Source organism: Sycon ciliatum, chromosome 3, assembly GCF_964019385.1.
Source record: "Sycon ciliatum chromosome 3, ocSycCili1.1, whole genome shotgun sequence".
Taxonomy (NCBI): domain Eukaryota; kingdom Metazoa; phylum Porifera; class Calcarea; order Leucosolenida; family Sycettidae; genus Sycon; species Sycon ciliatum.
In genome coordinates this window covers 6,911,686-6,938,598 of record NC_088645.1, presented here as the reverse complement: position 1 = coordinate 6,938,598, position 26,913 = coordinate 6,911,686, and the positions used below count along the sequence as shown (strand labels likewise).

At 47.5% G+C, this 26,913-nt stretch overlaps 1 protein-coding gene across 1 annotated transcript in view; it reads left to right on the top strand.

Moving 5' to 3' along the window:
- The window catches only part of LOC135811297 (uncharacterized), a 119,918-nt gene extending 93,459 nt beyond the window's left edge, over nucleotides 1–26,459 (top strand). The window contains exons 16-20 of the mRNA XM_065324513.1: nucleotides 6,309–6,512; nucleotides 9,513–9,695; nucleotides 12,174–12,377; nucleotides 14,642–15,308; nucleotides 22,534–26,459. Coding sequence (XP_065180585.1) covers nucleotides 6,309–6,512; nucleotides 9,513–9,695; nucleotides 12,174–12,377; nucleotides 14,642–15,308; nucleotides 22,534–25,438 — 4,163 coding nt within the window. The 3' untranslated portion in view covers nucleotides 25,439–26,459. The remainder of the gene's footprint in view (nucleotides 1–6,308; nucleotides 6,513–9,512; nucleotides 9,696–12,173; nucleotides 12,378–14,641; nucleotides 15,309–22,533) is intronic.
- The last annotated feature ends 454 nt before the right edge of the window (nucleotides 26,460–26,913 follow it).

Below are 26,913 nucleotides of genomic sequence, written 5' to 3'. Positions count from 1 at the left end.
TCACTTACAGCCAGTAGTGATTGTTCCGTCATCTCTGATGCGCTGTCAGTCGGACCTTCGCCGAACAGTACCCAGCCCAACGGTGTCTTCCTGGCAATTGGACCTCCCTCACTGCAGAATCGTTCGGCAAGTGAAATGTGCAGCTGCGGCGCATTGAGACCAATCAACAGATCCACTCTGGACTCGTTGCTTGCAGGTACGAGGTCACTGAGATGCGGCCAGCGTTTCAGTTCCTCTGTCCAGTCGAAGGCTGGGACGGGACGCATGATGCGCGGAAGCATCCACACTCTGACGGTCGTTGACGACTGGCCATCAGCGTGACATAGTTCAGCTGATGTATAATGCTCCAGACGGAGCTTCTCTCCCCCCAGAACAGCGGTATCCAGCGGGACGTTAGCTTGCATGCATCCCCCGATACACTTCGCATACATACTAATTCTTCCAAGTTGTTTCACATTGTGATCTTGCATTTGAAAGCCCTACTTGAATATGCATTGTGGCCAGCCGTCTTTGATGGCACGGTACGGTAGGGGATAGGTACGGGGCAGGTACGATCGAGGGTAATACGACACCGTCTCCCGTACCGTACCGTACCATCAAACACAGCTGGCCACATACAGCTGCCCGCAATATTCAAATAGGGCTTTCAAACGCAAGATAATAACGTGAAGCAACTTGGAAGAATGGGTATGAATGCGAAGTGTATGGGGGAATGCATGTAGGGCGATAGTGCGGGTTCGAATCCCAGGATATGCCTGAAAAAATAGGAGAATTGAAAAATTTATAACATCCTATGCTTTTTTGCCGTCAGATACGATAGCGCCAGGCGTGACACAAACAAACAAACAAACACACACACAAATACCAAACGAGAGAGCTTGGAAGCTCAGGGCCCTACGCTATGCTTTTATGCTTTTTTGCCTAGCTCATCGTACATGTTATAAGAACTGATGGAATTGTCTTTTTCCGTTCATTGGCCACATCACTGTATTGCAAAAACGTTTCAATCGGTTTGAATATTATGAGTTAGGCAAAAGTATTTGCAGAATTTATTGCGGATTGTTGTTTCTCTAATAATCATCTACTCTTGTTTTGCTCCTTCTTTAATTTTTATCTCCTTATATTGTAAATCAACAAATTTTGGCCGATGAGAAATAGAAACCTCTCTATTAGAGAGGTTAAGATGCACGTTATTTCCGACGTGACGCGCAGTTTCACGTCAAATTTGAAATCGATCGGTATTTTTGCTCTCACATGCATCCATTGCTCAATCATGCATCATTTGCCTATATGACAAACGTTGGCCTGCGATTTACTTTGTCCGGTTGGTACCAAGCGGCGAAATCAGCGAAATTAAATCGCCAGCGAACATTAGTTGATTTTAATACAGGAATCGGATTTTCTGGCCTTTTTGTAGTAATACGTCTACATTGACCTGTTGAGCCAATGACGACGCCGAATGCATGGTTGCCTGAGGAGCACATTACATAACTTTACAGTCTCCTAAAATACGTATCCTGTCCGACGGCAAAAGAGGCTGCAGATTTAGTTTTTCTGCGCGTCGACGGGATGTCTGCGACGCGAAAGTTCAGCTCGCGTTATTTGGCTCGCACGTCGAAACAATCAACGCGAGTGACCTGCTGCTCACGTCGAAATTTGGACATTACATAACTTTACAGTCTCCTATATAAATACGTATCCTGTTCGACGGCAAAAGAGGCTGCAGATTTTGTTTTTCTGCACGTCGACGGGATGTCTGTCCTGACGTTTACTGGGACCGGCGCTGACTCTGCCGATCACGGCGTTCTGGACTCGACGGGATGTCTGTCCTGACGTTTCCTGGGACCGGCTTAGACTCTGCCGATCACGGGCGTTCTGGACTCAACGGAATGTCTGTCCTGACGTTGCCTGGTACCGCCGGACTCTACCGACCACGGGCGTTCTGGAGTCGACGGGATCTCTCTTCCGACGTTTCCTGTGACCGGCACTAAATCGCTCGTTCACGCTTATTTTGGAGACGACGGGATCTCTCTTCCAAAGTATGTTTATGCTGACGCATCCTATCACCTTATCGGCGTCTATTCTAATTTAATTTCCTCCTCGTCTCCCTATTTCTTTCCAAATCCCACTCTACATCAGGGAGTCGTATGCATAATACGACGAATATTGGTACGGTACGGGACAGATACAGGAGCCCGCAAATATTGTGGACAGCTGTTATGTACAATCCTGTAGAGCCTTTGTAGTCACAGATACGGGACAGATACGGGACAGATACGGGATAGCGCCAGGCGTGACACAAACAAACAAACAAACAAACACACAAACAAACAAATACCAAATTAAAGCTGTGTGGACCCTGGCTAGCGCCAGACGTTACTGAAGTAACGTCTTCTGCATAGCTACGGGAATTAAAGCTGTGTGGACCCTGGCTAGCGCCATACGTTACTGAAGTAACGTCTTCTGCATAGCTACGGGAATAAAGTACCTGGTTAACAGAGATTATTTATCAAACCAGGGAAAGGTATATTTACGGTTAGCACAGTGCACTGTACACTATAGTTATACTACAGTACCGTACATGCACATGGAGCTGTGCGTGCACGGTGCTGTGTAACTGTTATTGGGCCCGTGTCGTCACCCATGGGCGTTCACACGGATGTGGGCTAGAAGATGGGACAAGAGTGTTGGCACAGGGCACCTGGGCGCGTACGCCGGTTGAGGGCGTATTTACGGGCTTTTACGGTAGCAATGAAAGAAAATAATCTTTTTAAACTATGTATGGGCCACGGTCAGCTAAAACATGTCTTTGGGTTTTCGTAAAAAAAAATGAAAAATGACGGAATGAATAATGTTGTTGTCGAGCGTATTTACGCTGTGCTTCATTCATGAATCGGTGGCGATCATCTTCTAAAAATCTTTCAAACACTTGTTTGGCAGTCTAGTTCAAGTAGCTACCGTGCAAAGACTGACAATGTCCGTGTCCAGTGATACTAGGGTAGCTCGCAGAGCCAGACGATCGCTGTGCATGGCCGGGGCTTGGTCAGGTTATCAGCCAGGCCATGACGGCGGGTCTGCTGAGCGAAGATGAGAATTTTTGGGATCTGATGTTGATGTCGAGAGCGAAGCTGAATCACCCCCATCGTCCCCAGTAGCGAAGAAGTCTTGTGGACGAGTATACTGGACGACGAACTAGCTTACGACGTTACTTTCGATGCACTCTCCAAAACATTTCCTATCTGACATGTTTATCCTTGACAGCGCTTGAAATTTTGACAGGTATAGTGCAGTCCACACCGACTCCACGGTCAAAATGACCTGCGTTCATTTGTTCAGCTGTAGTATTGAAAGAGTCCTTTCAGGACCATGGAAAATCAGCAAAATTTCAAGAAGGAGCTTCGAGCAACATTTGATTTCCTACATCGCGGTCGCTAGTTACAGGTCAAAAATCGTCTTTGGGACAAGAAAAGGCGGTCGCTGGTCACGTTCAGCAGGTAGTCGCTAGTCACAGTGCATTATGAATGTGAGACCGTCCGTGCCTGGCCAAGTGGTCGGTAGTACCAGGCTGGTCGCTAGTCACGGTGGTCTGTAGTTACAGGTTTTACTGTAGTGACAATGTTGTAGTTGTTAGTCTAACACTACTTCTCCATCACTGCATCAGCTCAACCGCCACCACTGGACTGCCTTTTTACACTCTTTTATTGACGAATAACCAAGAACACGGAAAACGACCACATCTTGACAAGACGACAGACCAAAGACTAGCTCACACAGTTTCGCGCATGCGCACAACACCACCAACCAATGACGCGTGTCCACAGCGACCAAGACGAAACAAACACGTGACACCAAATCTACCACAATATCCCGACCAAAAAAACACATACCGTCCTCGGTATGACCAAATAAAACACAATACGCAGAGAGACGCAACCGCAAACAGCAAAAGTAGCCACAGGACCAACGCATAGAGAGACGCAACCGCAAACAGCAAAAGTAGCCACAGGACCAACGCATGTAGCTCCCCAGAATAAAACAGGGCAACCAAAGCCAGAAGAAAGAAAGAGAGGTGAATGTTAAAGAGAAGAGAAGAAACACTGCATTGCTGTCTAGCCACGCACACACAAAAAAACACAGGCTAAACCTAAGCCTAAAAACCGATGAGCCCTGCCCATCCACACAACGCCAGCCAAACCCATGACTGTCACCGAAAAAAACAAAAATAAATAAAATATATACATGGCAACGACAAACAAGCAGCGAGTCTAGCTCCCAGCAATGAACCGGGGCTCACCCTGATCGGACGTTCGTTGCCTTCGATGTGGACTGCCACAAGGAGAACCAACCGTGGTTCACCATGATCAGACGCCAGTTCCCAAGACAAGTAGCAATTCAAACCAACTCCCGTATCCACGCACGCATGCACACACATAAACACTCACCGGAAAACAAAGAAAAGAAGAGAGATGTGGAGAGAAGAAAGGCGGCGCATTCCCAGCCAGCACACGACTTCGGAGCAGCAGGAAGCCAACTGCGAAGCTGATACTCCACTCGTATCAGGACAACGAAACGGCGGACGCACAGCGACACTTGAACACAGCTCAGCGGAGGGCGTCAGCTTGATCGAATTGAGTAGACGACGACGACGGGACGACGACGACGATGGGACTACGACGGGACACCGGACGACGACACAGCACGACGAGACAGCACGACGACACAGCACGACGACACAGCACGACGACACAGCTCCACGACGAACGTTCGAACACGGACAGGGGTGACGAATAAACAAGGACAGTCCAGCAGTGACGGGAGCAACACACATCTCAGGGTCGTGAGCTGCGGAGGCAGAACTCCGCGTCGAGAGATAGTTGGGCGCCGAATGTTGTAGTTGTTAGTCTAACACTACTTCTCCATCACTGCATCAGCTCAACCGCCACCACTGGACTGCCTTTTTACACTCTTTTTATTGACGAATAACCAAGAACACGGAAAACGACCACATCTTGACAAGACGACAGACCAAAGACTAGCTCACACAGTTTCGCGCATGCGCACAACACCACCAACCAATGACGCGTGTCCACAGCGACCAAGACGAAACAAACACGTGACACCAAATCTACCACAACAAGGATCAGGCCTCCAACTACTACAACGAAAAATGATTCGATCTGAGAAAGCGTGACTGCCCGGCTCGGTTGAATTTGGAGAAAGTCAGGCCTTTTGAGACGAAGATGGAGTTCTTTTTTTGGAAATGGACGTCACGGCAAAGGACATGGTTTTCGACTTCTGGCGTCTGGTGAAGCCAGGGATCATTTGTGCAGTCGTGTCGGCAGCCTTACCGTCGGTAAGCTTGTGAGTAGCATCCAGTTCTGCTTGATGTGGTCGGTAACTAACAATTTTGATATCGCAAAAAAATGAACTCTGCATCGTGCGTACGGTATTGTATATTTAGAAAATCGCAAAGTGTCTCTGTGTGGCCGTCCTGTGTCACGCGAAAATCCAATCAGGCTCTTACATGCATGTCCTCTGCTTTCTTGATTGAATATCCACTTCGTTTCAGCAATGAACACAACAATCAAGGACGGCTTTGCAATGAAAAATACGGCTATACTTGAGCCGAAAAAAGGAAGAAAAAACGTGCTCAGAATAGTACGCGCATACTCTCCCAGCAGGTTATGTGCATGTCGCTCATAGATGCGTAATTTCGCGTGACGATTGCGCGGGATCCAGAGCAGGAGAAAATTACTGTGATTATATACATGTAAAGGATTAAAAAGAAGCGCTGTTTGCAAAGTTTGGAAATGCTGGACAGGAGGGAAGATGAGCGATAGTTACGAGCTTGGGACTTACAGCTGTAAATAGGCACAATTTTAGCCAGTTTCCAATCGGCAGGAAACTTGCCGGGAGTAAAGGAGAGGTTAAAATATTTAATAGGCAGCTAAGTGGAAAAGAAATCGCAGCAGCTAGTTTATTTATCATGTTGTTCATGATACCGTCTAACCCTGGCGCTTTCCCGGATTTCAGGCTTGAGATTGATTTGCGAACTGCAACATCTGCCGTAGTGGTATGAACGAGGGTGAATTGGTGAGTAAAACGAGTGTCAAATTGGAGATGAGGTATTGCTTAACGTGGGTTTTTAAGTTTCTGACTCCTATTGCCAATGTCGCTATCACCACTGTTGAATAGTGGTGATAACGACGCTAAATTTTAATAATATTCTTCACCAGGTAATGAGCCATGTAACTTGGCAGTGTCATCATGCTGGTATTTCTCCTTTCAACCTGTCAATTCACATGCAGATGTCACATGTTCTGACCCTGGTGTACCTATGAACGGTGCAAGGTCTCTATCATCGGAAGGGATAATGGTAGGGAATACCACATTGTTTCCGTACAACAGTACTATCAAACATCAGTGTGCTACTAGATTTTCTTTGAATGGCCCTGACACTATCCAGTGCAATGGGACTGGTCATTGGTCTGCTCCCGTACCCACGTGCAACAGTAAGTCTTCAACTACATGTACATGTTGAGCTCCGCTGGCAGAAGGAAGTTTTCCTCCTTGTACATGTTGAGTGTAGATTTGTGAAAAATGGTGGGATGATTGCTACCATTTGACTTGTGTCTGGACTAAACTGTCATAGCGTGAGAATTAGGTCCACCCAGGGATAATGGGAGCCAACTTTAAGACCAGTAATTTGGCCTTGTCCGATGATGTGTGGTCGTTACAGACATTGACTCTTTAAGCCGCATGCACCTGATGATAATTTTATAGATCTCGGGTCACCGTGCACTGCACCATTCTTGGTTTGAGACTGTTGCGGCGATCGGAGGTCCCGCAACGGACCAACAATTGGTAGACCACAGAACACGGACAAACGTTAAACTCATTCACATCGACATTATCAAAACAACAAGAAAACAACAAAGAACAACGATCGCCAAATCGCTGTCATGAGCAAATTGTGCACGCGTGCGTGTATTCGGCTGTGCGTGTACAATGTGTACATGAGTGCATGCATGAAGAGTAGAAAAGCAGCACTGCGCGGAGATGATCACATGCATGAAGAGTAGAAAAGCAGCACTGCGCGGAGATGATCACATACATGAGGAGTAGAAAAGCAGCACTGCGCGGAGATGATCACATGCATGAAGAGTAGAAAAGCAGCACTGCGCGGAGATGATCACATGCATGATGAGTAGAAAAGCAGCACTGCGCGGAGATGATCACATGCATGATGAGCCAACGTAACCAGAGAGATTATGGCGACAGAAAAAAAGTCCGCGTGCGATAGTGCAGGTGCAACAAAGATAAGTCAGAATGCAGAACAAACAGAAATTCAAATCGAAAGGATGAATATTGCTGAGTTGAAGCGAATGGGTCTGTGGAGAGCGAGAATGCTAGAAACCAGTAAGTACTATGCAACTAATTTATATCATGGTACAGCTGTATCCGACAAACACACATAACAAGCACTGTATGGTAAACAGCGTACTTATATCTCAAGGACAGTTATCAAGTCGTATTGTACACGTAACGATAGGCAGTAATGGTATGAACCGACAACGTATTCGAACTGTCACAATGTCAAGACCCTGGTGCGGGTTTGTGACAACTGGATGGATCAGTCTAGTGGCTACCCAGGTAGAAGACCAATATACAGTAGGTATCGGCTGTAGTGTGGGTCGGATCAGAAAGGCACTGGGCAGATGTTATTACTACAGGCGATACTAGCTCACACAGAACAACAGGCTTCTAATTCTACTTGAGACAGTGTTTATTGCAGCACCGCACTACCAGAACAAGAGATCAAGAGTGTAGGGTCAAAGGCCCAGAACAAGAGAGAGTCGGAGTGACTCTCCATCCAAGAATCGAGAGTGAATCGAGTGAGTCCCCGAGAGTCGAGGATAAAGGCTAGCAAAACAGCTCCTTATATACACTACAGTAGGAGATCAAATTGGGTAACAGCGGCAAGAATGCGTATGTATTGTTGCTACATTTCAAACAGTGGTGCAATCATCCAAACTAGAATAATAGTAGTGCAACGAACAATACGGGGAGCCCGCTCACCCTAATGTGAATACCAATCATCTTCGTATGCCCGCGTGTTCTTGCCTCTTGCCAGTCTTGGTGCGGTGAGCATGGGTTTGGATGTATTTCAGCACGCGGGAAGCGTAGCTGTGTTGTTCTTGTAGCTTCACCAAATATAGGATCTTACCGCAAACATAGTTGCAGACGGCAAAGCCGCTTTCCCACCAAAAGGGTACGGAGTCCACAGTACGCGGAGCACTGCAGACCCTTTACGATGTACGAAGCGACAAGAGGTGCCACTCTTGCTCAACTAGCAAGGGTATTAGCTCCCTTGCAGGACAAATCGTGGTCCCCTCAACCTCAACAGTTTTAGTGAGTAGAACGGCTGACGACTGTACTGAAGGTGTCGTCGTATGACAACACTTGGTGACCTCTGCCACAAGTTGTAAGCCATGATTACTCAACTAACGAAAGTGCCAAATCTCTCGCAGGACAAATCATGGTTTTTACAGCTTTTGCCTTGCTGGAGCTCAATGCATGGTCGTTATCACGCCAAGTCTGACTCAGGTCATGACAATAACAATAAGCATTATAGTTAAGAGTAGAGCCCACACGCTCTTGTTATCATTGCAGTGTTAATGGAAGAGAGCGTGTGGGCTCGACTTTTAACTGTTTATGAAACTGCAGGAAGCCTCCCCACCTTTACTCAATAAATATTACACTCGTGAAATGCATAGCAATAATGCACAAAATACCAAAATTACAAGCGATCCTATACGTCCTTCCGAACAGAGACTCTGGATGCTAAAATCTCCTTGGTTTGTAATTACCGTAAAATCCCGCCAGAGCGCCCCGTCTCTCCCATCCGCCCCTCCCTGACTTCTGGTTAGGGAAGTGATTGATTATATCCTCGTATGACTCTGTGATGCCGTACTGTACTGCAGACGCGTGCTCGACCCCGTTGGAAATGTACGCAACAGTGCCCACCCTCTTGACCAGAGATCGCACAAACCCTGAGTTTTGACGGATCTGTACGACTCCTGGCTCTTGACCTTTGGTCGGGGTACGAGATGCACGAACAGTTTTCGTAGGGTGAGTACTTTTTCATGTAGTACTGAATGCGTCAAGTAGGACTCGCCCATCCGCCCCTCCCCACCTGAACCTACTCGAAGCGTCGAGGAGGTAGGGGCGCTCTGGCGGGATTTTACGGTACTGTTATTACCTCCAACAGCACTTAAAAGGCGCAATACAGCACATGTTTAACTGAGATTCGTGATCAAAGCAGAGAGTTCAGAGTTCAAGTTTAAAAGTGTCTGACTCTTATTACCAATGTCGTTCTCACCACTGTTGAATAGTGGTGATAACGACGCTAAATTGTATTATAAAATATCCTTCACCAGGTAATGAGCCATGTAACTTGGCAGTGTCATCATGCTGGTATTTCTGTTTTCAACCTGTCAATTCACATGCAGCCGACGAATGTTATGACCCTGGTGTACCTGCACATAGTATAAGATCTCCAAACATTACCAAATCGTTCCTGTATGGGAACAATGTTACCTATCAATGTACTGAGGGCTTTTCTTTGAATGGCACGGACACTATCCAGTGTAATGGGAATAATGCCTGGTCTGATCCCATACCCAACTGCATCAGTAAGTCTTCAGCTACATGCACATGTTGAGTGTAGATTTGTGAAAAATGGCGCGATGATCGCCACCACTTGTGGCGACCTCGCTGCATGATGTCAGTCTCCCTCACAAGCCCAGTCTTGCATGCATGCGCATGAAACATTTCTTTCTCTTTGTTCTAAAAATAAAACAACAGCAGTTAGACAAAGTTGCCCTCTCCGCTGGAGTTGTAATTTCCTTAGGCCCCAGGGTGGTATGTCCCGGGAATCATCTGTCTCCTCGTGAACAGATACAACCTCTGCCACCTTTTCTCCGCGTGTTAGCACATACTGTAAAATCGTTTATCGACCAAAATGTTTTTAACGTTTTTTGTGATTTTGGCATGATAACGTGCAGAAAGGTTAACGATGGCTACCTGGCCACCCATCTGTATGCGCATCTTTACACAAGCATCTCAAGATAACGTTTCGTCAAATACCAAAAAAGAATTGGTCTTTGTGACTCGTTAGACTTTCCGGTTTTACAGTAACACGCCTGTTACCTCTAAGCTCGGGATCACGTTTCTTCATTTCATTCTATGTATAAAACTGTGCTTTCAAATTTATTCTAGCCATTCATTCTTCTCAACCTTCACTGATGAGACCTGTAGTGGTCAATATAGCACTGTATGGAGGAAAATTATGTTGTCAGTATCTACAACTTGGAGTCAACTGGAGTCATGTTGTTGGTGTGTGAGGTGGGCCAGAGATGGATGAGGTGGAATTCGTTTATTGATAAACAAGCCAAAAGCTGCTGCTTACCCTTTGAGAGAGTTCAGAGTTCAAGTTTGATTTTCTTACATCTATTGTCGATGTCGGCCCGCTCTTAACCCTTTATGTACCAGCCATCTAATGTATGTAAGGGGCTATCGCAGCCAAAGAAGCAACCATGGTATGAAATCTAGACAACTTTTGTATATGCAAGTTGTGTTTTCATGACTCCATATGTATCACTGCACCCAGGTACGCTTGGATATTGGTACAGCATGCAGTAGTATATGAAGGCCATAGGTGGAATACCAAATATACGCGCCAATTGTGCATATTTCTGACCAACCAGGGTACCACAAACAAATAGACTGAGAATGAGTTTGTGCTCGTGTACTGGGAACATAGGGACAAAACAACCTCATAAGCGTTGTCTCAGTGCATGAAGAGTAACAACATACCAGGGAAATGGTCATATTGTCACACATTTGAGGTAAAACAATTGGTTCAAAATAATTGCAAATTTTGAATTCTTGTCTCAGATTCTAAATCTATATTTTTCTTCAGCTACTCACATCCAGCGTCAGGTAAGTGAAAGAGAAGACAAGAAGCAGTCGCTGGCTGGTGAATTACGCCTGCCTTGACGATTTTAGGCCATCGCTGCCCTCCCTCTCGCTCCTGTTTTGAGAGTGAATACTGCGATGGGATCAGCGATACAAATTTTCAATTTCGAGTCGCATTCCGCGATGATATCGCCACAGCCGATCTCTCCAATCGTCCACCACGTCTAGAAGACGTGGACATGACCTAGAACAAGCTACATCTTCGCTACAAGCAGAAAAAACTGAGCGAGAACACGATCGAAACAGCGACAATTGTTTGCGCTGAAAAGCATACTTTTGAACGCGTTCGTTCTCCATACTTTCAAATGGCAACCTGCCCATATCATAAATCAAAATTTTCAGTGGGATCTCAGCTGTCAAGTGCAAAAAACCGCGGCTCGATCGGAGCTACGGCGGCGGGGAACGGCGCGCTTGATTGGAGTGCGGCGAACCGTACCATATGGTACGGTTCGAGATGGGGCTGGTACACAAAGGGTTAAAGGGTGCAATAAAGTACCTGGTTAATCAAGTCTAAGTTTCTTATATCTATTGTCAATGTCGTTATCACCACTGTTGAATAGTGTTGATAATACCGCAGTTTAGCGTCACGCATTTCATGTTCGAGTTTGCGTGCAGTTGAAAGTGAACTCGAATGCGAAATTCGTTTTCACCGAGAGGATTTGCAACGCGGTTTCGCGAACGCAACCTGCCCGTGATTTTCCAGGAAAAAACTGAAGTCAGCATTTTTTCACTTTTGAAAATGGCAAGCTAGCTGTGCCATGGGTAGGGGGTAGCACCAACAGTTCATCATGGTTCATGGGGGTTATGAACTCTTACACCCTGTGCACCGCGCTCTCTATTTTCAGTTTTTTCCCGCCATCAGCATTTTATCGGTCGAAAGTAGTAAACTTACTACTAGCTGAACGCGAAAGCACGTTTCGTGTCCGGATTGCTTTTCGGTACAGAAAATGCGAAAGTTCTCGTTTGAGTTCGCGAATCGAAAAATGCACGCGAACTCGAAAGGGAAATTCGTGATGCTAAATCTCCGTAGTGACACTAAATTTTATCAATATCCTTTATAGGTAATGAACCATGTAACTTGGCAATGTCATCATGTTGAGCTTTCTCTTTTCAACCTGTCTATTCACATGCAGGTGTCACATGTTCTGACCCTGGTGTACCTATGAATGGCGCCAGGACTCTATCTTCGGAAGGTAAAACGGAAGAGAGTACCACATCGTTTCCGCACAAGAGTGCTATCAAATATCAGTGTACTACTGGCTTTTCTTTGAATGGCTCTGAAACTATCCAGTGTAATGGGACTGGTCACTGGTCTGCTCCCGTACCCACGTGCAACAGTAAGTCTTCAACTACATGTACATGTTGAGTGTAGATTTGTGAAAAATGGCGGGATGATTGCTACCATTTAACTTGTTTCTGAACTAAACTCAGCTGTCATAGCGTGTGAATTTGGTCCACCCAGGGATAAAGGGAGCCACATTTTGACAAGATTTGGTAATTTGGCCATGCGTGATGAAGTTTGGTCGTTACAGATATTGTCTCTTTTAAGTCACATGCACCTGCTTATAATTCCCAGGGGTGGCGGAAGGTGGTACAACTTACAAGTTAGTCTGGCCAGTCTGACCAGTGGTGTTGTATACTTGTCGGTCTTTTTGGCCATCCACTCAACAATTCGCTGGTCGTCATCACTACGCCTGAGCTGAGCGAATTTCCCTTCGATGTCGTCACCACTTCCCCGGATCAGCGCAATTTGCATGAGCAAGCTGTACTGGCCAGTTCAGTGTGCATGAGCAAGCTGTACTGGCCAGTTCAGTGTGCATGAGCGAGCTGTACTGGCCAGTTCAGTGTGCATGAGCAAGCTGTAGTGGCCAGTTCAGTGTGCATGAGCGAGTTGTAATGGCCAGTTTAGTGTGCATGAGCAAGCTGTACTGGCCAGTTCAGTGTGCATGAGCGAGCTGTACTGGCCAGTTCAGTGTGCATGAGCAAGCGGTACTGGCCAGTTCAGTTTGCATGAGCGAGCTGTACTGGCCAGTTCAGTGTGCATGAGCGAGCTGTACTGGCCAGTTCAGTGTGCATGAGCAAGCTGTACTGGCCAGTTCAGTGTGCATGAGCAAGCTGTACTGGCCAGTTCAGTGTGCATGAGCGAGCCGTACTGGCCAATACAGTGTGCACGAGCAAGCTGTACTGGCCAGTTCAGTGCCCACGAATCCTACGCGCACAGACCGCATAGCACAATTGTGATTGCCATTTTTTACATGCATACCGGTAATACTGCTCGCTGCTGCACGCGATCGATTTTTTATGGCGCTCGCTTGTTCATACTTGCTCTGTGACGCCCCTACGGCCTTAGGGCTATGGGCTTGTGATGATGACGATAATGATGATGATTTTTTTTTGATTTTTTGATTCCCACCTTCCAACCCGGCAAATATTTAGATTTTGATAAAAACGATTCAAAGCCTCTCAATTATTTTGTAATACTTGAAGTATAGAAAAATTGGTTGTGAGCAACACTGGCTCAAACTCAAATCACTGCTTTTCACCAGAAAAATATTTTATTTCAACGGTTCGGTTATGAAATAACCATCATCAGGAATGAAGTGGGCACATCGGTTAGGATGGGTTAATAAATGAGGAGCGCTGCGAACTGATAACAAATCACACCTGCATGCACTATTACGAGAGAGAGAAAAAAAGGACAAAACATCACAAAAACCCTGGTATAGAAATAACGCAATACGCGACAACTCTAAATATGGCACAGGTACAGGCACCAAACAGAATGTACATGTACACTAGGTGCGTGCATACATGTAATTGCAGGCGCTAGGAATTGAGTGCTGGATGAACACTGGCGTAAGTTGTTCCCTGCGACATTGCAAGAGAAAGTTGAGTTGACATATGCACCTCTCCAACTTAAATGCCCACTTCACGTACAACCATGGCGAAGATCGAAAGTCTGCACGCGGTAAAATCTTCGTAACTCCTTCGTTTCTTGAGCAAATTCCACAATCGAAGGGTCTACGTGGTAGCGTAAACTCCAAGCTGTCCAATGCAACAATCGCCGAAGAGATGTCGGACGCCAGAGATATCGCACGAAGTATTCTTACCTCGGCAAATTCAAATTTTTGATTGATCATTTCGCCATTTTTGGGGAAATCCCTTTTCGTGTGCTCTTTGAGCGACTGAGCACATGATAATGACGTAGCCAGCTGAAGTTTGAATCGGCTCAAACAGATTTGAGCGTTCTGCGATGAAGGAGAGTGGAATGGCGTTGATGGGACGAATTTGCTTGCATATCAGGCTTGGAGACGACTTTGCTGTGTTACCGCGCCTGATTTGTGGCGGCTGGATAATGGAGATTGGTACCGTGGCATTGCTCTCGCCAAGAGCTTTCCAATGAGCCCTTGATTGTGAAAATCAAGTGAAGGACACCAAATTTATGACATGGAAAAGTTGAAAATTGTACTCACATTTTGTAATTCTGGTGCATACTGTGCTAGTAATCCGTCCATAAAGGGTTAAAGGAGGTAGAAGTAAAATACTGGAGAGAACCATCCGAGTAATGCCGTGCTTAAATGCTCTGTTCTTGTATTCACAGGAAGCCCATCAACGGATCCACCATCAACCCTGGTACCGGGTCCAGTACCGACCACCACCTCAATGGGTGCACAACGAGCAGCGACAATCCGTCCGAGACAAACAACCCCGGCAAGTACGGGACAGAAAGCCTCAACAGGTACCACCCCTGCACCAAGACCGGGGACAAGTGCGGGACAGAAAGCCCCAATGGGTACTACCCCTGCACCCGGACCGGGGACAAGTGCCGGACAGAAAGCCCCAACAGGTACTACCCCTGCACCAAGACCGGGGACAACCTCTCCACGACCACCACGGACAGCAACCAATGCAGCAATTTCAAGGACGCCAACTGCAAGTCCATCTGCACAAACGTCCAGTCACCGGGCACACGTCAGTAACAGTGCTACTACATCTCAGAGCATGCCAGGCCGCACTACAGCCACTAGTGACGGCAGTACATCTTCAGCTGCTAGTGGCACACCAGCCACTAACATAACTACTTCATCTGCGGACGGGAACACGGAAGGTGGTCGTGCTACCACACAGTCGAACTTATCTGTTATCATCGCCGTGGTAACCGTCATTGTTGTCGCCATTCTTGCTGTGCTGGGATTCGTTTACCTACGCTCCAAGGGTGTCGTCAACGACCTCAAAATGGGTAATGCCACCAAGCGCCTGTCTACTGTGTAAGTATTCCAGTACTCTTCCTGCTCGTACTACTTAAACTACCGTGAAGTCTTGTATAAAAGCCGCGGCTTCTATGACTTTTTTGGTGAAATTTTGCAGGCTTCTATAAGAGACAGGCTTCTATACAAGACAGGTATTTCTATGCATGCCAACACTAAAACCAGGCTTATGTGTGATTTGATGGGCCCAAAATTGCGGCTTCTATTCGAGGGTGGCTTCTATTCAAGTGTGGCTTTTATACAAGACTTTACGGTAAGTATTATTATGCTGCTGCCGCTGCAGTTGCCGAGTTTGAAATATTTTATTCCCGTAGCTATGCAGAAGACGTTACTTCAGTGATGTCTGGCGCTAGCCAGGGTCCACACAGCTTTAATTTGGTGTTTATTTATTTGTTTGTTTGTGGCGGACGGACCTCCGTCTGGCGCTATCCCGTATCTGCCCCGTACCGTACCATCAAAGACAGCTGGCCACAAACAGCTGGCCACAATATTCAAATAGGGCTTTCAAATGCAAGATCATAACATGAAGCAACTTGGAAGAATGAGTATGAATGTGAAGTGTATCGGGTAATGCATGTAGGGCGATTGTGCGGGTTCGAATCTCAGGTTATGCCTTGAAAAAAATAGGAGAATTGAAAATTTTATAACATCGCTATGCTTTTTTGCCTAGGTCATCAAGGTGGTAGACGGTGTCGTATTACCCTCGACCGTACCTGTCCCGTACCGTACCATCAAAGACGGCTGGCCACAAACAGCTGGCCACAATATTCAAATAGAGCTTTCAAATGCAAGATCATAACGTGAAGCAACTTGGAAGAATTAGTATCTATGCGAAGTGTATCGGGGAATGCATGCAGGGCGACAGTGCGGGTTCGAATCCCAGGTTATGTCTTGAAAAAAATAGGAGAAATGAAAAATTTATAACATCCCTCTGTATTTTTCCATAGGTCATCAAGGCAAAAAAGCATAGCGAAGGGCCCTGGGCTTCCAAGCTCTCTCGTTCTCACGATGGCCTGTGGCCAATAAGAGAAAAAGAATTACAGGTACGGGGATCGGATATAGAGTGATCAAAGTTTAGCTGCTTGCTGAAATAGTAGCGATGGCAATAGGGAGTTTATCACATAGGCTGGGTACAATGGGACTATAGATGTGCTGAGCAATGTGAGCAGGTACATACGGAAGAGATGACAAGAGGTAGGATGTTTGCTTTGAAATCTCGTCTGGGGTTGATTTGCCGGAGGCTGAGTGGGATGCTATTAAAGAGATCAAGAGAAACATAGATGGGGGGGTCTCTAAGCCGGTTTGTGCGTGTTGTAGGTAGCTCAAAGGTTCGGGGGAACCTGAGCATGCGAATGGGTTGTATTCGGGGTAGGTGAATTGCAAGAAGGTGTGGTGGTGCATATCTATGGCGCAGGCTATGTGCAAGAAGAATATGGAAGAGGGTACGGCGGCTTCTAAGTCATGGCCATTTGAGCCGGTGCAGCAGCACGGAGTGGGTCCTGTTTTCAAAGAGGGGGAGACGCGAACAGAGGCGAGCGGCGCGCCGTTGGATGCGCTCAAGCCGGTTGCTGAGGGTTGCGGGGAGGGGTGAGAGGACAGTGCAACCATACTCAAGAACAGGGCGGATGTAAGATAGATAGATGGAGTAGAGAGCAGAAGTGATTGCGTAGTCGCAGGAGAAGGAACATCTTCCTGGACGCTTTAGTGATGACATAGTCGACATGTGAGTTCCAACATAGATTATGCTGTATGAGGAGGCCAAGGTGGCGGTGCCTTGAGGCCACAGTGAGGTTGGCATCGTTGAGCGTGATTGATGGTGGTCTGGGAGGTGGCCGGTTGGTGTGGTGAAAGTGGATGACAGTGGTCTTACTTTCATTGACTAGGAGATGCCAATCCTTCAGCCACTGTGCGGCGGTTGTCACAGCTGACTGGAGGTGCTTTTCTGCGGCTAGAAATTTCTTGTGAGCGGCAATGATGGCAGTGTCATCGGCAAACTGGCTGCACTCAGTGTTGGCACTTATGCAGACGGTTGTTGTTGTTGTTGTTGTTGTTGTTGTTGTTTCAAATCTTTATTCTCATGATGGCCTGTGGCCAATAAGAAATAATAATTATAGTGAGATTAGTATTGAAGTTGATTGTTCCAACTAGGAACACACAATTCTTGCCGAACTTGACACTTGACTGACTCACGACTGCCATCCGGAGCACACGAGGAGCACGTCGCACCTTCCACTCGGCAAACCTGCAAGAAAGCACCACTCCCTGCTCAATACACGGTGTTTCGGGGAATTTCCCCCTCATCAGTTGAGCTTGAGTAGGCTGAGGAAGATTGTGCCTGAAAAGCACCACTTATATACTGCTCTCCAGGCCAAACCATCACCAGGGATACAAACTTACAGAGACGCTTTGTTTCCAGCGCGACGAACACCTCGTGAAGCTCCAGGTAGCAGCGTGAGTCAGAGTCGCTCATGGAGTTGTGATAAACAGACGTTGAGAGCCAGTATAGCTATTCGCAACGCTGTCACCTCCAACAACTAGTCGCACGTCCGCGTGAGGGACAACAATACGAACTTAGAAGTTGCGACTTCGGCGGTAATAGTCATGAAGTTGATTGTTCCAACTAGGAACACACGCTTCTTGCCGAACTTGACACTTGACTGACTCACGACTGCCATCCGGAGCACACGAGGAGCACGTCGCACCTTCCACTCGGCAAACCTGCAAGAAAGCACCACTCCCTGCTCAATACACGGTGTTTCGGGGAATTCACCCCTCATCAGTTGAGCTTGAGTAGGCTGAGGAAGATTGTGCCTGAAAAGCACCACTTATATACTGCTCTCCAGGCCAAACCATCACCAGGGATACAAACTTACAGAGACGCTTTGTTTCCAGCGCGACGAACACCTCGTGAAGCTCCAGGTAGCAGCTTGAGTCAGAGTCGGTCATGGAGTTGTGATAAACAGACGTTGAGAGCCAGTATAGCTATTCGCAACGCTGTCACCTCCAACAACTGGTCGCACGTCCGCGTGCACAACTCCATGAGAGAGAGAGAGAGAGAGAGAGAGAGAGAGAGAGAGAGAGAGAGAGAGAGAGAGAGAGAGAGAGAGAGAGAGAGAGAGAGAGAGAGAGAGAGAGAGAGAGAGAGCGGGGGCGGGTTGGGAAGCAAGAGAGGGGGAGAGAACTACTTACATCAGCCGAGAGGGCATTCCATGCAATACTGCCGTGAAACATCATACTTGAGCGACCAGCAGGCCCGCGAAGGAAAGGAACTTGGAGCAACTTGGCCCCTAGTGATGCGCTGATCGTTTAGCACAGTGTTTGGAGCAGTCGTTGTAAAGAGTTGCTGTAGGAGTGGCCAATGAACTGGCCAATGGTCCTAGCAGTCTTGTGGCTCAGGTGTGCAATGTGGGGCTTCCAGGACAGCTCATCATCGAGTGTTACCCCGAGAGACTTAGCCGAAGGAGTGACAGCAAGTTTGTCAGCATGGCACAACACCTCAGGCTGTGTGTCATCTGCGCCACGGGGCTTTATGAAAAAAGGAGCAACTTGGCCCCTAGTGATGCGCTGATCGTTTAGCACAGTGTTTGGAGCAGTCGTTGTAAAGAGTTGCTGTAGGAGTGGCCAATGAACTGGCCAATGGTCCTAGCAGTCTTGTGGCTCAGGTGTGCAATGTGGGGCTTCCAGGACAGCTCATCATCGAGTGTTACCCCGAGAGACTTAGCCGAAGGAGTGACAGCAAGTTTGTCAGCATGGCACAACACCTCAGGCTGTGTGTCATCTGCGCCACGGGGCTTTATGAAAAAAGCTGAGTTTTTGCTGCATTCAGCAGCAAACCAATATCTTCGAGCCATGTGGCGAGGCTTGTGATGGCGTGGCTGAGGGTTCGGCATACTTGAGTAGGGCCGGTGTCTGAGCAGTCGAGAGTAGTATCGTCCGCAAATTCTTGGTGGTTTACCGCGTTGGCAGGATCGTACTCAATGTGCTAGTGTACAAGACAAATAGCAGGGGACCAAGAACGCTGCCCTGTGGGACACCTCGAGAACAAGAAACGGCAGGAGAGAGACGTCCCTGAACTCTGATCTGCTGGAAGCGGCCTGAGAGGTAATCGGCAAACCAAGTGAGTGGGGTACCAGATATGCCAAGAGAGAAGAGTTGGGTCAGAAGGCGCTCGTGTTCAACGCGATCAAACGCTTTCGACATGTCTACAAACGCAACTCCAGTGTACTCTCGTCGAGATGTGGCTAGAGACCATCTGTTGACTGCGAGGACAAGTGCATCCTCTGTGGAGTGTTGTTTGTTTTTTACGAGAAACCACGAACCTCGAGAACAGAATACTGCATGATAGAGGTGGTTTACGATAGGCAAATTGGCTAGTGGGTAGAAGCTGTGCTGATTCGAGATAGGTGGTGAGCTGTTTCTTTACAAATGCCTCCAGAATACGGGAGATGATGGGTAGCAGGGAAACTGGGCGGTAGTTTGTAGGTGTAGTAGACGGACTTTCCCCTACACAAATCACTATGTATTACTATGTATTGCACTATGCATTGCTGGCACCATCAGATCCCTTGCTTTCATTTAGAGATCGCTAGCTAGCGCTCGGAGCTGTAACTGGCAATCTCGTACCGTATATAGATCCGTCTGTCAGTTCCCCAGCTCAGTTGTTGCAGAGTCTTTGCTTCCGTTGTTTCTGTAGTCTTACCTTTCACTTGAGTTTTTCAGTATACTATAAGTTCTGTGCTACCTACGTTTGTCTTTTCGTGCAATACTAATTTCCCTGAGACTACTACTTGTGTTTTGAGTCGGAGAGACTGAACCAGTTTGCCTTGTCACTCGGTCGCGTACTACAGTAGGTGAGGTTGGGTCGCCAACCGTAAACAGAGGGGTGACATATGTGAGGATTTGAAGGTGGAAGGAATTTGGCCTGTTCTGAGTGAATAGTTGATCATTTTGATGAGGTTGGTTGCTGTTGTGTATCGGTAGAAAGACTTTTCATGGCTCATTTTTGTTGTGGTCCTTTCGTTTATTTTGGTTTGTTTTGCGTTCTGCTTTGACTCGTATTTGACTGGTTTTGGTTGCATGTATAGACCTTATTCGATAACGTGATTTTTGGACTCGCCTCCAGGGATTTGTCATAAGCTAGGGCACGCGTACGAGAAACGAGTGGCAAGAAAGGCCCAGTTCGTACAAAAGAGTAGTAAAATACCGGTATTTATCTACTCCTATGTTCGCACACAGAGTCCACTGTGCACTGAGCGCAGATCTCTTGCCACTCCCTGGTTCCCGGGACCCCGGTTCACGTGATTGTGACGTTTATCGAATAAGGTCTATAGTTTGTACATGATCCAAGTAACGGTTACGTCATTGTCATGCGTTATGTTTTGTTTGTGCGCATGCGTATATGCTGCCATAATGTTAGTCTTTTTCTTCAGTTATCAGTTTACCTCGTCGTGTCCGGTCTTCTTGTCTGTCCGTCTCCGTCTTGTCAAGAAATTATGTAGAACTCTTAGTCCAGTTATCGTTGTTGTGTGTGGCGGGTCGGATGGACAGGGAGGCTGGGCCCCTGACGCCTGGACAACATGTGCAAGTGCACAAAAGTTGCCAATACTGTAAACCGCCCAATATTCGCGTCACTAAATTTTCGCGATTTCTTAGAACCAGCGAGTTTGCGATGGCAAAAGTTCGCGAAGCACGGGGGTCACGTACATACACACACTGTTGAAATTAGATTTCACGATGGTTAATATTCGCGTTACGCTCTTCTCGCGAAAATAGCGAACATTAATCCGTCGCGAATACGGTGGATATCGGTTATAAAGTCATCGGACATAGTGATAAACCGGCTATATTGATACAAAATGAAAATATCAAAAGCAAAACCAGAAAAAGCCAGTCAAATTATCATTATAACCAATATATCGTATATAGCGATAAATCGGCTATAAGGATACAGAATCACCATTCAAAACACCTCTTTGTGCAGAAAAATTATCGTCTATAGTGATAGCAACACACGAGTGTGAGGCATTGATGTCTCAACTTGGAGCCACATGTGTGTTTTCATAGTGTATTCTGGTCTGATGCTTCCTGGATGATGCCTTTGGGCCAAGAAGTTCTTCACTCTAGACTGGAGAAGGTGCAGCAGCATGCATCATGTATCAGTATGCTACATTAGCGCGATCGAGTACCGACACGTGTATAATGTGTATGTATGACGAGCGCAGTTGAAAATCGCCTGTAGTGATATACCGGTTATAGTGATAAAATGTGAAAAATCAGAAGGGCACGTTATAACCAATATCTACTGTATTAGGCAATTTACAGTATCGAGGAAAACTTGCGAAGAAGTAGGCCCGGCACACCATCACTACCAGTCGCCTTACTTGAGTTCACAGAACTCAAGCAGGACTTGGCAGTAGAAACGTGTCAGCGTGTGCCCTGGCGGGAATACGTGGAATCAGTAGTGGCCCTGAAAGGGCTAACTTTAAAGCGTGAAAATAATGTTGGCCATTTGATGCGATGCAAAAGGTAGGAGTGTTTAAGGGTGTGTAATGGGGAAGGTGGAGACATACTCTGGCGGCTTTCCGCTGGAGTCGTTCTACCCTGTCAAAGGAAGTGTGAGACAACGGTGTGAGAGCATTGCTCGCATATGAGAATATAGGTAGGATGCACGTCTGATATGCTGGGAGATAAAGAATCATTGGTGAGTGTAGACCTTAGTCTAAAAGTGTAGGGTGTGCATAGGTAACTGTCTTGGCCGTTTTATGCCAATGTACTCCGTGTGGTGTAGACCAGGACTGAGGTGTGCATTGGTGGTCAATTCACATGGCTTCGCAGCTTGTGTGGATTGGACAGTTATCTGGCGCTAGTCTTGATCTGTCTCATTCATGTCTTGTCCGCTATCGTTGCTATATTAGAGAAAATCTGTGGGTGCACATCCAGTGCATTTGCAGATCTGCGTGCTTCTCTTGCGACGGGCGTATACATGCTACATGGTAGTCTAAAAAGAATATTGACAGACTTGAGTGATTTTTGACTATGTATTCAACATGCTCCGTCCAACGGAGGTCATGTTGAAAGATTATTCCAAGATAATTATTTGTGTTGTAACTGTTGTTGTTTATTCTTCTTCGGAAATTCTAACGAGCAGGTTGCCCAATAACAAGAAAGCCAAGGAGATGATTCCCCCCTGTCCTTTTCTTGTGCTGTGTGTGCTTTTGTCTCGCAGGAGTTTGTTTGGACGGCGCGAAAGTTCGGACGCAGCTGATGGTTTTCCTGACTCAGCTACCCCAGCACGCTCCACAATGGCCGTGAAGCTGGGCTTTGGGCCAAAGCGAAACGGTTTAGCTGAACTCACCATTCTGGAAGGCAAGCAGTCCTGCAGCCGGCAGAAATCTGACTCCTGGAGTGACATAGGGTTCGATGGCAGCATGTCCAACACGTGTGCAGTTGATAATGGCTACGCATTGACTTTGGGCCAGAAGACGTCAACAGGAGAGTATGTGATGACTAGTGAGATGGGCATACATCCTCCTGGTGCTGCTGGTGCTGCTGCTGGTCTTCGTGCCGATGGACTTTACCTGCATATACCCAATAGGAAAGATGGCAGTATGCCGCCCGAGCAGCGCAACAACGGGGATTGGGCAGATGACGGTAACCACGGTGATGCTATATACTGGACAGCCGCTGGTTCAGGCAGACCTGCCAACAACTGCCAGCACACACCGCGCTCACCAGCTCAGTATGGTGCTGACAATGGCGACGGTGCTGACTTGAGCACGTGGGCAGCAGGCGGTGAGTACGACTCGGTGGAGAACGTGCTTAATGAAGGTGCTGACGACGGCATGTACAGTGGTATAGCGGCTGGCGTGCATCCTGGGATGAACAGCTACATGTCGAGGTCCCCGAGCCCTGGTTACAGTGCGCCGACGGGAATGCCTATCGCCAACGCCTCTATGCCGAGTAGCATGCCTGGCTTGGATCAGACTGCCAACAGCTACACAAAATCCCCATCGAGCACTGGCTATTGTGCACCTGCGGAAATGCCGACCACCAATGCCTCTACGCCAAGTCCTGCAACGCGTTCGTCTTGTCCGCCCGCAGATGCTTCCGTAAGCCCCGGCTACGCTTTGAACATGCCACAGCAGCAACAGTACGGACATGATCAGTACTCCGTACCCAACCAAGCTCACTCTCAACAACATATAGGCAGACAGACACATGAATTGGGCAATGCTGAGCAACATGCATTGGGCAATGCTGAACAACATGCATTGGGCAATGCTGAACAACAACCTGAGTACTCAGTGCCACACAGGCAGCAGCAGCAGCAGCAGCAATATCACTATCATACAGGTTTAGATGCTCCACACACAGCGCACGGTGCCATAGTCGACACAAGGTATTCTGGAGTTTGCGTGGCAGTCACCCAACCAGATGGCACACAGCATTTGGCAAGGTCCCATTCCTTCGCCCCTGGTCCACACACAGATGGCACACAGCATTTGGCAAGGTCCCATTCCTTCGCCCCTGGTCCACACACAGATGGCACACAGCATTTGGCAAGGTCCCATTCCTTCGCCCCTGGTCCACACACAGATGGCACAGAGCTTTTGGCAAGGTCACATTCCTTCGCCCCTGATTCACACACAGATAGCACAGAGCATTTGGCAAGGTCCCATTCCTTCGCCACTGGTCCACACACAGATGGCACACAGCATTTGGCAAGGTCCCATTCCTTCGCCCCTGGTCCACACACAGATGGCACACAGCATATGGCACGGTCACGTTCCTTTGCAACTGATGCCCATAGGCGCTACATCTCCTCTACCGGCGGCGGTATTGTAGAGACTGATGCTGCCACTTTGGATGCCGCCAGCTGGGCATCACATGGCAACATTGTCACCGAGATGGAAGACAAGGAGTACGAAGCCCTCACACCCCAGCAGGTGGAAGTGTTTGCCGCGCGCAACACGTCCACGCGACGTGCATCGGCCTCTCGTCAGTCGTCTGTCCAGCCGGTTGAGATTGAAATACAAGAAGTAGGTGACGAGTCGTATGAAGCGCTCACACCCGAGCAAATGGCCACGTCTTCCGTCCGTAATACCTCCGTAAGGCGTGGAAAGGCTTCACGTCAGGCTTCAGCTACGACGGAAGTAACTCTGCATGGAGACAGTACAGGGGCTTCTCGTCAAGCCACTGCTGAAGCAGCTGAAGTGACTCCGCTTCAAGACAAAGAGTATGAAGCGTTGACACCGCAACAGATGGCCGCATTTTCTGCACATTCTCCCTCTACAAAGCGTGGAAAGGCTTCACGCATGTCTGCACGCCAGGTTTCAGTTAAACCAGCTGAAGCAGTTGAAGCAGCTGAAGTTACTATGCTTGGAGACAAAGAGTATGAAGCGTTGACTCCGCAACAGATGGCCGCATTTTCTGCACATTCTCCCTCTACAAAGCGTGGAAAGGCTTCACGCATGTCTGCACGCCAGGTTTCAGTTAAACCAGTTGAACCAGTTGAGGCAGCTGAAGTTACTATGCTTGGAGACAAAGAGTATGAAGCGTTGACTCCGCAACAGATGGCCGCTTTTTCTGCACGCGCTTCCCCTGCAAAGCGTGGAAAGGCTTCACGCATGTCTGCACACCAGGTTTCAGTTAAACCAGCTGAAGCAGTTGAGGCAGCTGAAGTTACTATGCTTGGAGACAAAGAGTATGAAGCGTTGACTCCGCAACAGATGGCCGCATTTTCTGCACATTCTCCCTCTACAAAGCGTGGAAAGGCTTCACGCATGTCTGCACGCCAGGTTTCAGTTAAACCAGTTGAACCAGTTGAGGCAGCTGAAGTTACTATGCTTGGAGACAAAGAGTATGAAGCGTTGACTCCGCAACAGATGGCCGCTTTTTCTGCACGCGCTTCCCCTGCAAAGCGTGGAAAGGCTTCACGCATGTCTGCACACCAGGTTTCAGTTAAACCAGCTGAAGCAGTTGAGGCAGCTGAAGTTACTATGCTTGGAGACAAAGAGTATGAAGCGTTGACTCCGCAACAGATGGCTGCATTTTCTGCACGTGCTACCTCTACTAAGCATGTAGCAGCCAAGCGTCATACCGCACGCCGGGCCTCTTCCCGTCAGTATTAGTAAAGGATAGCATACACGTCACCGACTGTTGGATACTGCAGTGCGGATACCAGCAAGCAGCTTGTAATTGGTCCTGTGGAATCATGCTGCTTGGATAGCATTTCCATTCTTCCCTATGGGTAGCTGTTACCGCACCGCAGGCCAACGACGTTACTGCATTGGCCCGACTATCTACAATAACAGTCACGCAGCTACAGGTTTCCTCTCTGTCAGTGATGCGCGGTATGTGTGTCAGCCGCAGTTTGTCATTAGCCTGCACACTAGTCATCTCAACCTGGTGCTCTAGAGCATAGGCTGTGCAGGCTCAGTACCGTGACACGAGGCGGATGGTGTGTGCTCGTGTGCGCGCCTCCGCTCGTCTAGAGCATGGCTGCATGCATGCAGCATCAACTGCAATGCTGTTGAGTGCTCTGTCATGACGCGGTGAATGTATTCATGCCTCCTCCCATATCCAGATGCATATTTTTTGCTTTCTTGTTGCTTGCAAGATGCAATGTGAGCTGTCCATGTTATATCGACAGAGTTATTATACACCTTGAGCAAACAAATATGTCACTGCATTATTGTACAAGTAAGTACATGTACTTCTGACTCAAGTTCAGAGTCTGACCACCAGAGATTTATGTTCACGACCTTTTTTCCTGCTTTGTGCATGTGCGTGTGTGTGTGTGTGTGTGTGTGTGTGTGTGTGTGTGTGTGTGTGTGTGTGTGCGGTGTGTGTGTGTGAGAGAGTTCGTTCATTCAAAGTGGAATTCATCAGGTTATTTTCTTCTCTCAGCGACCTTGATCTGCTCTTCTGATAATGATAACTAATGGTAGTTGCCCGTCGTTGCATCTGGGATTTTATCATTATTTTATAGTCATTTCCGAATGCCGTACAACAATGGGCCAGATTAGATTTCTTTCAATGAACAATTGAACACAAACATATACTTGCATATACTTCAAGTAGTTATTTATTTACTTGTATACTATTATATTCATGTCTAGGATTAGCATCACTATCGTGCCAAGTCACAGTCGGGATTATTGCAGTGTGTGTGTGTGTGTGTGTGTGTGTGTGTGTGCATGTGTGTGTGTGTGTGTGTGTGTGTGTGTGTGTGTGTGTGTGTGTGTGTGTGTGTGTGTGTGTGTGTGTGTGTCTTGGCCGTCCTATTTCGATGTACTCCGCGTGGTGTAGACCAGGTGTGCATTGGGGTCGATTCACATGGATTCGCCAGTTGCTATAAAGAGAAAATCTGTGGGTGCAGATCCAGAGTGCATTTGCAGACTTTGCGTGCTTCTCTTGCGACAGGCGGATACATGGTACACGGTACATGGTGTGTGTGTGTGCGCGCGCGTGTGCATGTGTGTACGTGCGTGTGCGTGCACACACAAACTCGGCCACTTGTGTTTCTGTACCTGTATTACTATTACATGTACCACAGAGAGAGGCACAGTGTACAGTGCAGTACAGTGTACAGTGCAGTACAGTG